This window comes from Lissotriton vulgaris, chromosome 8 (genome assembly GCF_964263255.1).
Source record: "Lissotriton vulgaris chromosome 8, aLisVul1.2, whole genome shotgun sequence".
NCBI lineage: Eukaryota > Metazoa > Chordata > Amphibia > Caudata > Salamandridae > Lissotriton > Lissotriton vulgaris.
The window spans coordinates 1,123,397,116-1,123,410,218 of record NC_141696.1 but is presented as its reverse complement, the minus strand read 5'-3'; the positions used below and the strand labels follow the sequence as shown (position 1 = coordinate 1,123,410,218).

General features: G+C 45.5%; 1 protein-coding gene across 1 annotated transcript in view; it reads right to left on the bottom strand.

Annotated features, from left to right (window-relative positions):
• The window catches only part of KPNA3 (karyopherin subunit alpha 3), an 855,988-nt gene that overhangs the window by 586,458 nt on the left and 256,427 nt on the right, over positions 1–13,103 (bottom strand). Inside the window, exon 7 of the mRNA XM_086934956.1 lies at positions 10,448–10,533. Within this exon, the coding sequence (XP_086791082.1) occupies positions 10,448–10,533 (86 nt within the window). The remainder of the gene's footprint in view (positions 1–10,447; positions 10,534–13,103) is intronic.

Here is a 13,103-nt window from a genome sequence, read left to right as displayed (position 1 = left end):
TCCCAACACCAGGCTGGGGGCAAAACAATGTGAAACCAGTGGCGGTAAAGAAGTGGAGAGTCAATAGGCCTGCAGATTGGAAAATAAAACGCCCAACAGTTCCTCAAGTCCAATAGATCAATGCGCTAGTCACCAGGTTAGAAATGCATGCCACGTTTATGCTGGTTGGATGGTCTTTCACTTGTGCAATGCCCCTCGCTGGTCCTCTACTACATATGCTGATAATTACAGGGCGTGCCCGCTACTAAAGATGCCAATACTCACAGTCCTGCAGTTTAATTAAATTATGAGCCCCTCTAACACCAAGGAACGGGGTATAGACTGCCCCATGCCCCTCGCTGTTACGCTAGGACTGTTATCCCGCAGCCCGAACCCCGTCTGAGGCAACCACACACTCCCGCTCCCAGGACTCCGGTCCGGATGTTTACCTTGGTAGTGCGGTGTGTTCGGATTCTCCAGGCGGGTAGCAGCTGATCGGGGGATGCAGTCAGGTTGCTTGTTGACGTCTCCCAACTCCTCCACTCAACGTGGCTCCTCTTTGTGACAAGCCCCTTGTGTCCGGGCAACCCCCCAGATGGAGCCAATCCCAGCACAGCTCCTCTCTGAGGTCCGAGATAACGTGCAGAAACAAAGTTGGTGTTCGCTTGTCCGGATGGGCGGGCCTAAATGTCCACAGAGTGGTAACCGAAATGACGAAAAGCTAATCGCGAGGCTGCGATTAGCATAAAGAACGATGCGCTTAAATCCCCCTTCTAAAATATATTAACTATAGCTCTCGCAGGCGAGGAGCGCATGCCCGCTCCAACGCCAGGCGAGACCTAAAAAGCAATTATTCTGCAGTCAAAGGCCTTTTTGGCATTTATTGATACAACGCAGCCTGCACATCCTTTCTTTAAAAACAAAATAAACATAGGTATTCTTTACTGAATTTAAAACACAACAGTTCATATTGAAGAATCAAATATATGCATTCAAAACAGCATTATAATTACTATATAAAGATCGGACAAATCAGTCAAGCTCACATATGAAGTTGCACATCAGTTTCAATTCATGCCCAGGTTAAAGTGGTTGCGATAGGGTATGTAGAGGTTAAGTTTCTTCAGGAACCCTATCACCTGGTAGAACACCACCTCAATAATCAGATATACAAGTCCATTCCCTGAATGAATTCCACATGCAGGAGCCCCTCCTGACTTCCAGTTCCTCACTATACTCTTAATGATTAAACAATAGAGCCCTACAACAAAACCTAGTGCTGAACGTGAACTATTCTATTCTCCCATTACATCCAATAGGCAGAGTTTTGTGGATACGTCCACAAGTGAACCAAGGACACCCTGTGCCAATAATTAAGAATTGTTGGGCCTTTCCAGAGGACGTGGAACCTGTCCCCATAATCCATTCCACAATGGGTGTGGAAAATGGGATTCCTGGATACTCCAGTGTACAGTCTATTCCGGGGAATTTAAACTCAATCAGGCATAAACGTGCTGACGTAGCCAGCTCACAAGGCAAGGATCAATTTTAACCTGCGTCCATTCTTTGTTTTCAAAAGGCCATATATCTTTATATCTTCATCCCACGCTAATTTAATAGAGTGATGTCAGATGAATTTATGGCCAAAGAGCAATATAGTTGAGAAATGCCATGTTTCCTTAGTGTTGCCAGGATGACCTTGGCTACCAATGATGGATCAATCAACAAAAGAAGAGTGTCTGGGAGGGATAGGAACCAAATTTGGAGCACAATAACAACCCCACTAGGGTGTTTAGAAAGGCCCTCACTCACCACCTAGTGATGACATGCTTCATCATCGGGCCCCACCAAAGAGACCGAATGTCTCTTTGGTGTGCTGCAACGCCAGGATTACTGCGGAGCTGGTTGGTGAGTTTCAGGGCGTGTTGGGTGAGAATGAACAAATAGTGAGTGATGAGGGTATTTTAAATTGTCAGTAGTGTATCTGAAGTATTTTTATTAAGTGATCACTAAAGACAAAAGGTATAAAATATGTGAGGATCCAGTCCAATGTTAATTGAGTGATGGGATCCTAGAGAGTTGTCAACATGTTTCTTGCCATCGAAACGGTGTTAATTTACCCGGCAATTCTTCAGGACTGGGTGTGATAAACCCTGGCGGTATGGGCACTCTAAGGCCCACCCTTACCTAGGGACGTGAGATGTGAAAATTATAAAAATAGATGGTGAAAAAAGTGCAAAAAAATTAGGAATATTAAAGTAATTCCTAATTACTCCTGGTTTAGGAGGCTTCTACTGACCGTTTCTGCACCTGTACAGTAAGGGACAGAGACACATAGAAGGTACAAGACAAACATTTAGAATTTTCCTTCGTTGTCATCAGTTTTGTGGTAAAATAGTGCTCCAAACGTGAAAGGCACTCTAGCTGTGGACAAAATAGCGTTATGTTTAACACCACCTGGTAGCCCTGGGTTCGTAAGAGCTAGGAGAGGTGTGGTGTACTATTTGTGGCACAGGCTAGTAGTGACTAGGGAAAAAAACAGGTGAAGATCTTCAAAAAGACCATCAGTTTAGCGATCAAGTTAAAATATATACAAATAGTAATCAAGTTAAAATTGTCTCACTTTTGAGGTGTTGGGAATAAACACCATGGGTCTCAGGAGGAGGGTGGGAGCGTATTTGGCACACCCTAAATCATGGCATAACACAAGGAAAACAAAAACCAGCATCAGAATCATTCTTACCCCATATGGCAGGTGGGGCGCGATCGATACTTAGCTTGTTGCAGGCAAAATGCTCCTACTTACGCCCTCGACGCTCGGCACCCGTAGTGTACCTACGTCGCCCTCGAACCGGACCCCGAAGATGAGTGAGCGGGTTCGGTGTTTTAAATGCAAGGTAGCGAGGCGGCAAATGCTTCCGGGTGGGCGTGGCCAAAGTGACGTTGTGGAACGACATGGAGGCGTCGCTCAACGTGCACGTTCTATTGGTGTTGCAGGAAAATGGTCCGCCTCGTAGGAGTGGACGCGATGTTAGATTACCTTGGTAACCGGGAGGCGTTCGCGTTAGCTGCGATGAGGCTGCTTCCCGGTGGGCGTTGTCAGTTGGCGTCTCGCACGTCATAGTAGCGTAGCTGCGCCAGGTTAGATTACCTTGGTAACCGGGAGGCATTCGCGTCTGCTACGAAGAGGCTGCTTCCCGGTGGGCGTTGTCAGTTGGCGTCTCGCACGTCATAGGGGCGTGGCTACGCCGGGGCGTGCTTAAGGCTATGGATGGCCGAATTTGACAGAGGGAAGGCGTTTTTAGTTGCCTTGGTAATCGGAAGGCTTAAGGACATATCGGTTTGCCTTGATGGATTATCAAGGAAGTAAATTCAAGAGTGATCAAGGGGTTTACATTATTATGTTTTTCTGGCATCTGAAAATAGAAAGACCTGATATCATAAGACTCCGACCTATTTGATTACTGTACTCCAGGGAATATCGTCATTCAAGCCTGTAAGATGGGTACCCAGTCTATACACCCACCTTTGTTCTTTTTCAAACAGGAGGTTTGTAGTGTTTCTCATACCACTTACATGCTCAATAACAGTCCAACGCATGTCGTTGGGAGTGTGGTTTTGTTCCAGGAAGTGGCGACTCAGTTTTGTGGGGAGTTTTTTGCACCTGATATTGGAGCGGTGTTCACATATTCTTTGTTTTACTTTGCGTGTCGTCATTCCTACGTAACTTGTGCCAACTGCTGTGTGTTGTACCTTACTACACACACCAAAACCCTTGAACTTGAACCCGGGAAAACATGGACACAAAAATGTCACACAAACTGCAATACGGATAATGTTATCTACCTTATCACCTGCTCTTGCGACCTGCGTTACGTACGTTCTTTTCTTCAAAGGAATGCAGTATTTCTCTTCTACATCAGTCCTTCGTTTTAAAGCCACTTTGGTGATGATATGTCCAGTCTGTGGATGAATATACAACACTTGTGTTTTGGATCCGGTTTGTCGATGGGAGCGTCAAACCTGCTTTTTTCGGTGATTTCGCCACATCTGAGAGTTTGGGCACCAAAAGTTTCAGTGCCGGATTAGGCGTTGGTGTTTTCGGATCCAAAGTGTCTTATGGTGCCAAATGGTGGGGGTCGGTGCTGGGCTTGTGTTTCAACCTCGAAGGTCTCGGCTCAGCTTGATTTGGGGTGGTTCTTTTCAGAGCCAGAAGGCTTTTTAGTAAGCTTCAGTGCCGAGCCAGAAAGCAGGGCATTGGAAGTGTGGTCTCGGTGCCAACCGGAGCACGAGGGTGCAGGTTGGACCGGAGCCTTCTTATGTGAAGTTGAATCTTGGGACGAGGGGGGATCTGTACTCACATTAAGTTGTCCATATGGGATTTCTTCCTTGTGGTCAGAGTCGAGCTCTGAGATCGAGACTGGCTCCTGCTCCTCCTCAGTTCCCATGGCCTTCCCGGCTTCTTACTGGAATAAAGCTATCCTGGCTGAAGAGGGGACTGGAATCAAAGCTATCCTGGCTGAAGAGGGCCATTAATTGTGTGTCTTTTGCTCCCTGGCCTCTTCATCCGATTGGTGCCCGAAGATGTCCGGAATGAAGCTTGAGTACTGTCTCTGCATGTCGCGAAGTCAAGCCCGATGGTCGCAAAATGCTTTTTTGAACGAAAATCCTGGCACGCGTTGCAGTCTTGTTTTCTGTGTCCAGGAGACAAACACAGGTTACACACTTTGTGTGAGTCGGTGCGCGGGTATTTGGTGTCACAGAGGGCAGAATTTGAAGTGAGTTTGTTCTATCGACTGCAGGTCGGCCCGACAGCTTTCCACAAGCTTTCCGATCGAAAGATTAATTTTAGTAAGTAAATACAATACACAATAGAATGGGAGACGCAATCGAAAACAATACCGTCGAGGGTGAGAGTTTTGCGCACCTAGGGAATCGAAGGAACGGTGTTGAACCGGAGCGCAGTAATTCACGTCCAAACCAGATGGCGTAAAAAAACAATTTAACAATGGAGTCGATGCCCATGCGCACTATCACCGCAAAGAGGAGTTGCATACCTTATGACTGAAAAGACTTATTCGAAGAAAGAAGAAGTGCAAACATCCGGTCCCAACACTAGAAGGCGGGCTATGCACAGCATCTGATCTACTGCGCACATGCCTTGAACATAAAAATACTGGGTAATTTTATAAATTGTTGATTATCTCCTCCTTGAGGCATGTGTCTCGTTTATTGACCATTGTCTGTATTTTCAGATATCTTGCACCTCTGTGTTAAGCCTAATGCTGCTGGACCACACAATTCCCCTAATAGAGCACCTCGGGATTGACATAGCAAGCCTCCTGACAACTCATAAAGGAACACCAGGACTCTTTACACAATATCTAATTTTGATATACCATATTAAGAGCCAGCTTCCTACAGGCATGCATTGCAGATCTCTTTCTTACAGGACCCTCGTTCTGTCTAGGTCCTGTGTCATAGTGTTGCTGTAGTCCCCTTCGACTACCGTAGTGCCTCACCCACTTCCAGAACTATCAGGCCTATCTTCTCCAACTTTCCCCTTGCAGGCAGGGAGGGGCATATACAATGACAAGTGTATATCCTAGTCTGCCTCTGCTCTCATGAACCCCCGGAAAGATCCTGCATGAAATGTATTGATTCAGACCGAGGAGCTAACATTCTCCCCCCAGCATATGCGTCTCCCACAGGCAGACAAAATTGGGTGTAACTACTTAATATACTGTGCCACAACTACTCATTTAACTTTGTTCCTCAGGTAGTTTATGTTCTAGCTGAGGATTTTGAGACATTCCAACCCTTGTTCAGCCATGGTCTGAACGGTTTACCTTCCAAACGCAGGATCGCTTCCTGAGTCTCTGCCGTCAGTTCCATCTCCAGAGTGACTGAAACAATTAGCTAGGTGCCGTTAGCATAATTCATTCACTGCATACCATGGGCCTGATCAAAAGAGTTGGATGTTTAAGTACATGTTGAACAGAGTCAAAATAACCTGGTGGAAATTCCTGTCCAACAGCTCCAAATTTGAACTGAAAGCTTGAGAGAAAGATGGACCGGGCCTTATTGTCAAGTTAAGATTGGCACTGTTTCAGGGCTTTACCTCTTATGATGATTGCAGCCAAACAAAATATAGGTGCTCTGGTTAACCCTTTTGAAGGTGGCCGACAGGTCAAGCAGGACAAGGGCCATTGTGCGACCTTTGTTCATCGTTATCCCAGGGTCATCAAGAACTGGGACCAGAGCTGAATCTGTACATTAGGCCAGTCAGAACCCCAATGGGGCCGAATCTAACCAGGCATGGTTTTTCAGAAAATCTGACAGTAATTTATCGACTTATATCTTCATAATTTTGACCTGGAATGGCAGAAGAGAAATAAACTGAAAACTGATCAATTGATAAGAAACTTCTAATTTACCGAAAGGTTCCTTTAACAAAAATAAAAGACAGACAAGGAAGCCTTCGCCTATTTCACAAAAAGAAGGTAAAGCGGATTAACTAATAAGCTTTACAATTGTCCCACTCATATCTCATTCCACAAAAAAATGGGTTTCTCTTCCCAACTCACCTCACAACCAAGACAGACCATTCTTGCTCTCTCCTCCATCCATGGTTTTCTGACATAATCACATCCCACTCTCCTAATGCTTGGTTCTACAATAGAGTGTTGCACCTCACTTCTTGTACACTTTTGGCTTGGACTGGCTTCTAAAAGTACAGACAAACTGAGCACTATATGCCCAGCAATTAAACCGTTCTGGTAACTGAGACTGAGATCAGACTTTGCTTGGGGATGGCAACTCTGCCATCCTTATTTTACTGCATTTATCAGTCACTTTTGACATTGTCTCCCACCCCATTTTGCTTCATATACTTGAGGAACCAGGGATGGAAGGCCTTGCTGTAAAACTAAGATCACATGCTGACACCACACCACCTTTTCAATGAACTTCAAACATCTTTTGTGAGGTGGTTCAAGAGGGTTGTGTTTTGAGCCGAACGTTATTTAATCCGTATGTCAGCAAAACTGATTTGCTCTTGGTTTCGCCTAATTTATTTATTTTTTTAACACCAAAAACACACAAATATTCAGACATGAGCGGGATTTATTTTCCCTTCAATTTATGATTCCAACACTAAAAGAATTCTAATTCTTCGCTATTAAACTCCCCAAAAACGGAATTCTTAGTATCTGGTGATCCTCTAGTATGGAGTTTTAATTGGTGGCCTAAAACGGTAATCGCTTTACCTGCCGCTTCCTGTTCAGCTAGAAACCTGGGAATCAATTTTGGATACCAGTAACACTTTTCAAAAACACATCTCTAAAGAGGTCTCAATGTTGCTTAATCCTAATCATCTGAAAGAAGGGCCTACACACAAATACCCCAAAACTGTTACAAGACCTTAATTCAGACATCTTTTATATAGAGACTAGATTACTGCAATTACATTTTCCTTTGCCTTGTCCAAAAGCGATACCAAAAGGGATGAAGGGCGGAGCGTTTGAGCAAATCCAACACTCATGGGGCACAGGGTCAAGACTGATTTGCATATGACTGGGTTCAAACTGGAATGGCATGGTGAGCAAAAAAAAGATGGATTTCGGCCCAGATCTGTGCTGGGGTGAATGTATGACATTGTTCTGCATTCTGTCCATCAACTATTGTTTTTGCATTTGTCACCCCGAGTGGGACGGGTATGCTCAGACGTGAGTCGAGTGCTCTCCATGCCACTGGAATCAAGCTATCCTGGCTGATGAGGGCTGAAAGCCCGAAACCGATCCTAGGATGCTTGTTTCCAGTCCAGGGAGGATCTGGCTTGGCAGTTCGGGCGGGACTGTTCCCATGGGGCACAGGGTCAAGACTGATTTGCATATGGCTGGGTTCAAACTGGAATGGCATGGTGAGCAAAGAACGATGGATTTCGGCCCAGATCTCTGTACTGGGGTGAATGTAAGACATTGTTCTGCATTCTGTCCAACTATTGTTTTTGCATTTGTCCAAAAGCACTTTCGCAGATTACAAGACATAAAATGCAGCTGCCATCTGTCAAGAGGAAGACCCGGCTGCTCGAGTAGCTACCATACATACAGCTGCTCTCTGGGTCCTCCCTCCCACACATATTCCCTCACTCGTGCTATCACCTAGTTAACCCCCTCCCATCACACCCCACCTCCTCTCCTTTGACCTCCAAAATTATTTATAGGATCATGCACTTCGCCACTCAGCACAAGGTCACCGGGACAAGCCAAATCTTACCTTCACATGCCAAGGCAACCTTCCAGAGAATGGTTCCCCTATGATGGACAAACCGCACTACTGCAACGCATGTATTTGGATGATCAAGCTATAGTGATGTATAAACTGGAATGGACGCCTCTATGAATAATCTTAATGATGCTTAAACTGCTGATTGTTCATTTTCCCTCTCACCTCTGCTATGTGGACACCTATTGTTTAAATGCTATAAAAACAGCAATAAAAATAAAATGCACATGCGCTGCTTAGCACAAAAAAAATGAGCCTATTTCCTTTCATATACATAAACTGCACCGGCTCCCAGTAAAAAGAAATGTTATTTTCAACGCAGTTATTGCTACTGTAGTTTCTATGTTCCTTGTAACCAGGTATCTCCCAGATATGCACCCATTCATGATATGAGACCTATATCCTGAGACATCCTTCTTCGTAGGTTGCGGGAATCTGCTTCTTGCCTCAGTGCTGCCTCCTAAATACTGTATTTATGGGGTTTAGAGGTCTCTAGGTCAGTTGCCAATGGGCTACTGACCTTAGTGGGACTACACCCTTGGTGTGCTAACTCCGTGGGGGAGTGGGCACAATCCCCAACACTGATTGGAGAGTGCCTGCCATCTGCAAGATGGCAGGCACTGAAGAGTGGGCTTCACCTCGCCGCCCAACTTGAGGGCTGGAGTTGGCAGAGGGGGGAACGCCTTCTGAGCTGTTCTAATTTTTTCCGCCTGTCTTCCTGCCAAAAAGGAGCGGAGACGGGAAGGAGGCCTGCTCCCGATAGCAGGAGAGGCTGGGGGTGATGTTACAAAGGCAGCAAGGTCTTTGAAGCTCTCCTGCCACAGATGGCTTTTCCTGGCCTGGGGGAGGTGTGACCACCTTCGCCCGGGAAAGGCTTTGTTTCTGGGCTCAGGTAGCAAAGGCTTCCACCTCAGGGATCGCAAAACGTGTCTTGTGGTGGCAGGCTGGTGTGCATCAGTCAGGGAGCGCACCAGAGGCTCGTCGTTTTTCAGGGGGCATCTCTAAGATGCCGTCTGAGTGCATGGTATAATATATCCCACACTGGCATCAGTACGAGTTTATTATCTTGAGACGTTTGCTACCAAACTTCCTAGAATTCAGTAAAGCCATTATGGTGCTATGGAGTTCGTAATCACAAACGCTCAAACCATATACTCTATCACTTTACTTCCCTTACAATGTCTAAGAATGGACTTAGACACTGTAGGGGTACAGGGCTCATGCACCTGTACCTTAGCCAGCGGTATAGTGCACCCAGCTAGAAGGTGTCTTAATTATACCATATGCGGGCATGCGTGTGTGTGTGTGTTGCAGCCCTCCCATGGTCACAGTGCCCTTGGTGGACTTGCATGTGTCCAGAGGTGCAAATTGGGGGTACAAAAGTACAGTTTTGATAAAGAACACAGGCCCTGAAAACCTGATTGGCACAGCCCCAGGGCATCCTGTTTTGGGAAGCAGCCAGCTCTATAAAATTTGCAATCAATTTACATCTTTGTATAATAATGTTACTAGATCACCAACTTTACTTTCAAATTGACTTGAGTGATTAAAGTCTTGCTTGCCAGAGTCAACAGATCAATAACTAAAGATGTAAGAGAATAATAAATTCTGTAATGCCAGAGAATCGAAGGACGTCTAGTTAGAATACCAAAAAAGCAAGGAAGTTTGCAGCTCAAAACTGTATTCAGATTACCATAACTGTTTTTGTGCAATGTATGGAATAATAAATTGCATGGAAAAAAATTATTTGATAGCCGTTGTAAAGTCTGTCTAGGCCATACACTTTTTAATACTGGTTCTGGTGACTAATGTTCTCAATGCAACAATATTGTAAGATATCTAACCCACTTGAAATTGTTGCATTAAATAGTGGTTCACTAAACATGTACACTTGAGTGATGGTTGCAAAAAATTATGCAGATGCTCAAAATGAGTAATTTTTATGGACTGCAGACAGTCAAAAAGAGAAACTCATTTGAATTTAAGCAACGCCAATTGCAACTCACTTCTGACTTCTATGGTTATTTTACTGTTTGAGGAGAATGCATTCCATACATACGAATGCCACTACAATTTGACATCTCAAAACTAAAAAATGCACAGTCATAAGAAATGTCTTCTGGTTGATGCTACAAAAGTGGATGAAAGACTAGCTTCTAAGCAACTTTCAAGCATTACTTACTTGACTGGACAACAGCTTGCGTCTGTGCGGAAGTACCAGATGCTATGTTCGTCAGCGCCCATGCAGCTTCAAATTGTAACGAAGGGCTAATAAACAACAACAAAAATAATTAAAATGACTGCATTTTAAAATAATCTAGCTTCAGCAAACACTTGCAGCACAACACTCATTTTATTTTAAAATGTGCTCAGCAGAACATGAATTGAAAACTGGCTGAACCTTCTGTCCCCTAGAGGGAAATTGGAGTAAAGAGTAACGTGCTATAGCCAGCAATCTGAACTGAAATCATCTGACACAGAAATGCTCCTCAGAGGATGGCAAAGCTATTCTAGAACTGCTGCTGGACAGTTTGAAATCTCTAAAGAGTAAAGTCACACCAGCATCTATTAATACAAATGAAGATTCCACAGTTACTGGATTAAAGGTCGTATTTACCACTTGAATAATCACTCACACACATTATGAATCACTACTATGCACTAGCATATGAGCTTCAATGTCTCATTTCAAAACAAAAAATAGTTAGTGTTACAGCCTTTATGCAAAACGCATAGGGCCAGATGTAGGTGGCCCAATACCGGTCGGAGAATTTCGGCCATTACTGACTGGTATTGGGCATTTGGGACGTAGGTTGCCTAAATTGAAAATTCGGTAATTTACCCATTTGGTATTTTAAGGAATCAGTAAATTACAGATTCTTCAAAATACCGAATCGGTAAATTACCGAATTTGCAATGTAGGAAGCACTCAAATGAGTGCTCTTCCCATTTTAGGATTCGTTATTTACCACCAACTATAAGTTGGTGGTAAATAAGGAATAGTTACCAACAAGGAGGAGAGAGTGAAACGCTACTGTCACTGAGTGAGTGAGTGCTCTGCGATACGAGAGAGAAGGAGGAGCTACGTTACGAGCCGCGACCAGCGAGGACGCGGGAGGACACGCTGGGAGCGTGCTGAGAGGGTGCTGGAAGCCGAGCCGTGCAGTGCTTGTCGGTATCAGACTTTAGGCTACCGGTACTTGTCGGACCCCTCGGCCCTCCCGTGCTGCAAGCTGTCGTGTCTGCCGTTTTGGATGAATCGGACGGCGGATGGTGGACGGCGGCGTTCCGGCTGACCGCCGATTAAACCGCTGATTCAACCTCCCTCCCCACAGCGCTGCATTGCTGGCTCACCTGGGCTGTGCGGAGCTTGGCGGAGAAGAAACGAGCGTGAGTCTGAGCAGATAGGCCGTGGGGGGGAGAAAGGTGACGCCGCAGAGGAGTTCGAGGAAATGAATGACGCCGTTGTTGCTGCAATGCGCGGTCTGCTCAAGTGCTCCTACTAACCTCAGTGAGCCAGGACCAGGCTCACCATTCTCCAACTCAACAGGGATTTCGGGATTATACCATTGCAGGGCACTTTTGGATGCTATATAGCGGTGAGGTGTTGAATTGAAGTGCAGCTCAGGGGGGCAGGGTAATTTCTCTGCGAGGCAACTTTGGATTCTCACTTTGCCTTCACCATTCAAGCAAAGGACTCGCCGCTTGCTTGACTTGTCTCCCTCCCGCCGCCGCAGTTCCAATCGCGGCCGCCGAGCGGAGGGAGACTACATCTCCCAGGTGCCCCAGCACTCGGGGACAGGAAGTGACGCAAGAGCGCCCGGAGGCGCCTTCAAAACCACCGGCACCACCCGCGTCGTGGGGCTAAGCCCGGGCAAAGGGCGGGCCCTCTGTGGCAGAGGTAGGCTGGGCTGGGCCCCGTCATTTTCTTTGCATATTAGCTATTTCCGTGATTTGAGGTGTGTCGCTTTGAAGGAGATATCTCTGATTACTGGCCGAGTAACTATTGTCTACTTCTCCAATGATTCATTTTTATGGACTAGTTATTGTTATTTATATATATATCTTCTGAACAATATCCCGCTGCTTGGTTACTTCTCCGTTTATGATGACTGCAAAGAAATTACGCTCTGGAAGAGTTCTAGGGGGGAGGTCATGTATAAAAACCAGATCTAACCCCCTGAGGAATAAATACGACAACAGTGTGTTATTGAAGGGACAGATGCAGTTACTGAAATTATGGGAAAAACCCGTTGATAAGTCTTTAGAAGTCCCGGTAGTTGCTGGTTCTGAGATGGTGCCTTTGGTGGGTGCACCACCTGATGTGGAGAAAGATTCCAACACTGAGCCAGCCTCTGTAAACAACCTGCCTCCCCTGCCACTAATTATTGCTGCTAATCTCCCAGCATGCACTGTAGGGGGAGAGCTTCCCGATAATAGGATAGCAGATACGAAGGTCCCTCTACCTAACATTCCTAATGGTGCAGAATGTCCTGACGTGGCTATAAAAAGAGTCTTTTTTGTCCAGTATCGACCTTGAATTGTGTGGTCGCTATATGGAGGATAGAAATCTGAAACACCCTGATCCCAGTAAGACAGCAAATGGGGCCACGCCGTCAGGATTATTGCTATATAGTAGTACTCCTTCTATAACATCTAATGACATTCCTTCAATGCAGAATGATTCTAGGAGCCCACCACTTAATCTATCCGGTATCTGCCCCTTCACCGTTCCTGAGTTTCCCAAAGACGATAGACCTATCTCTGATTCCTTGATAGCACTAGAACATTTACTGGCTTCCATATTGTTTTTATTGGGCAAATTTGTTGGGAGCTCT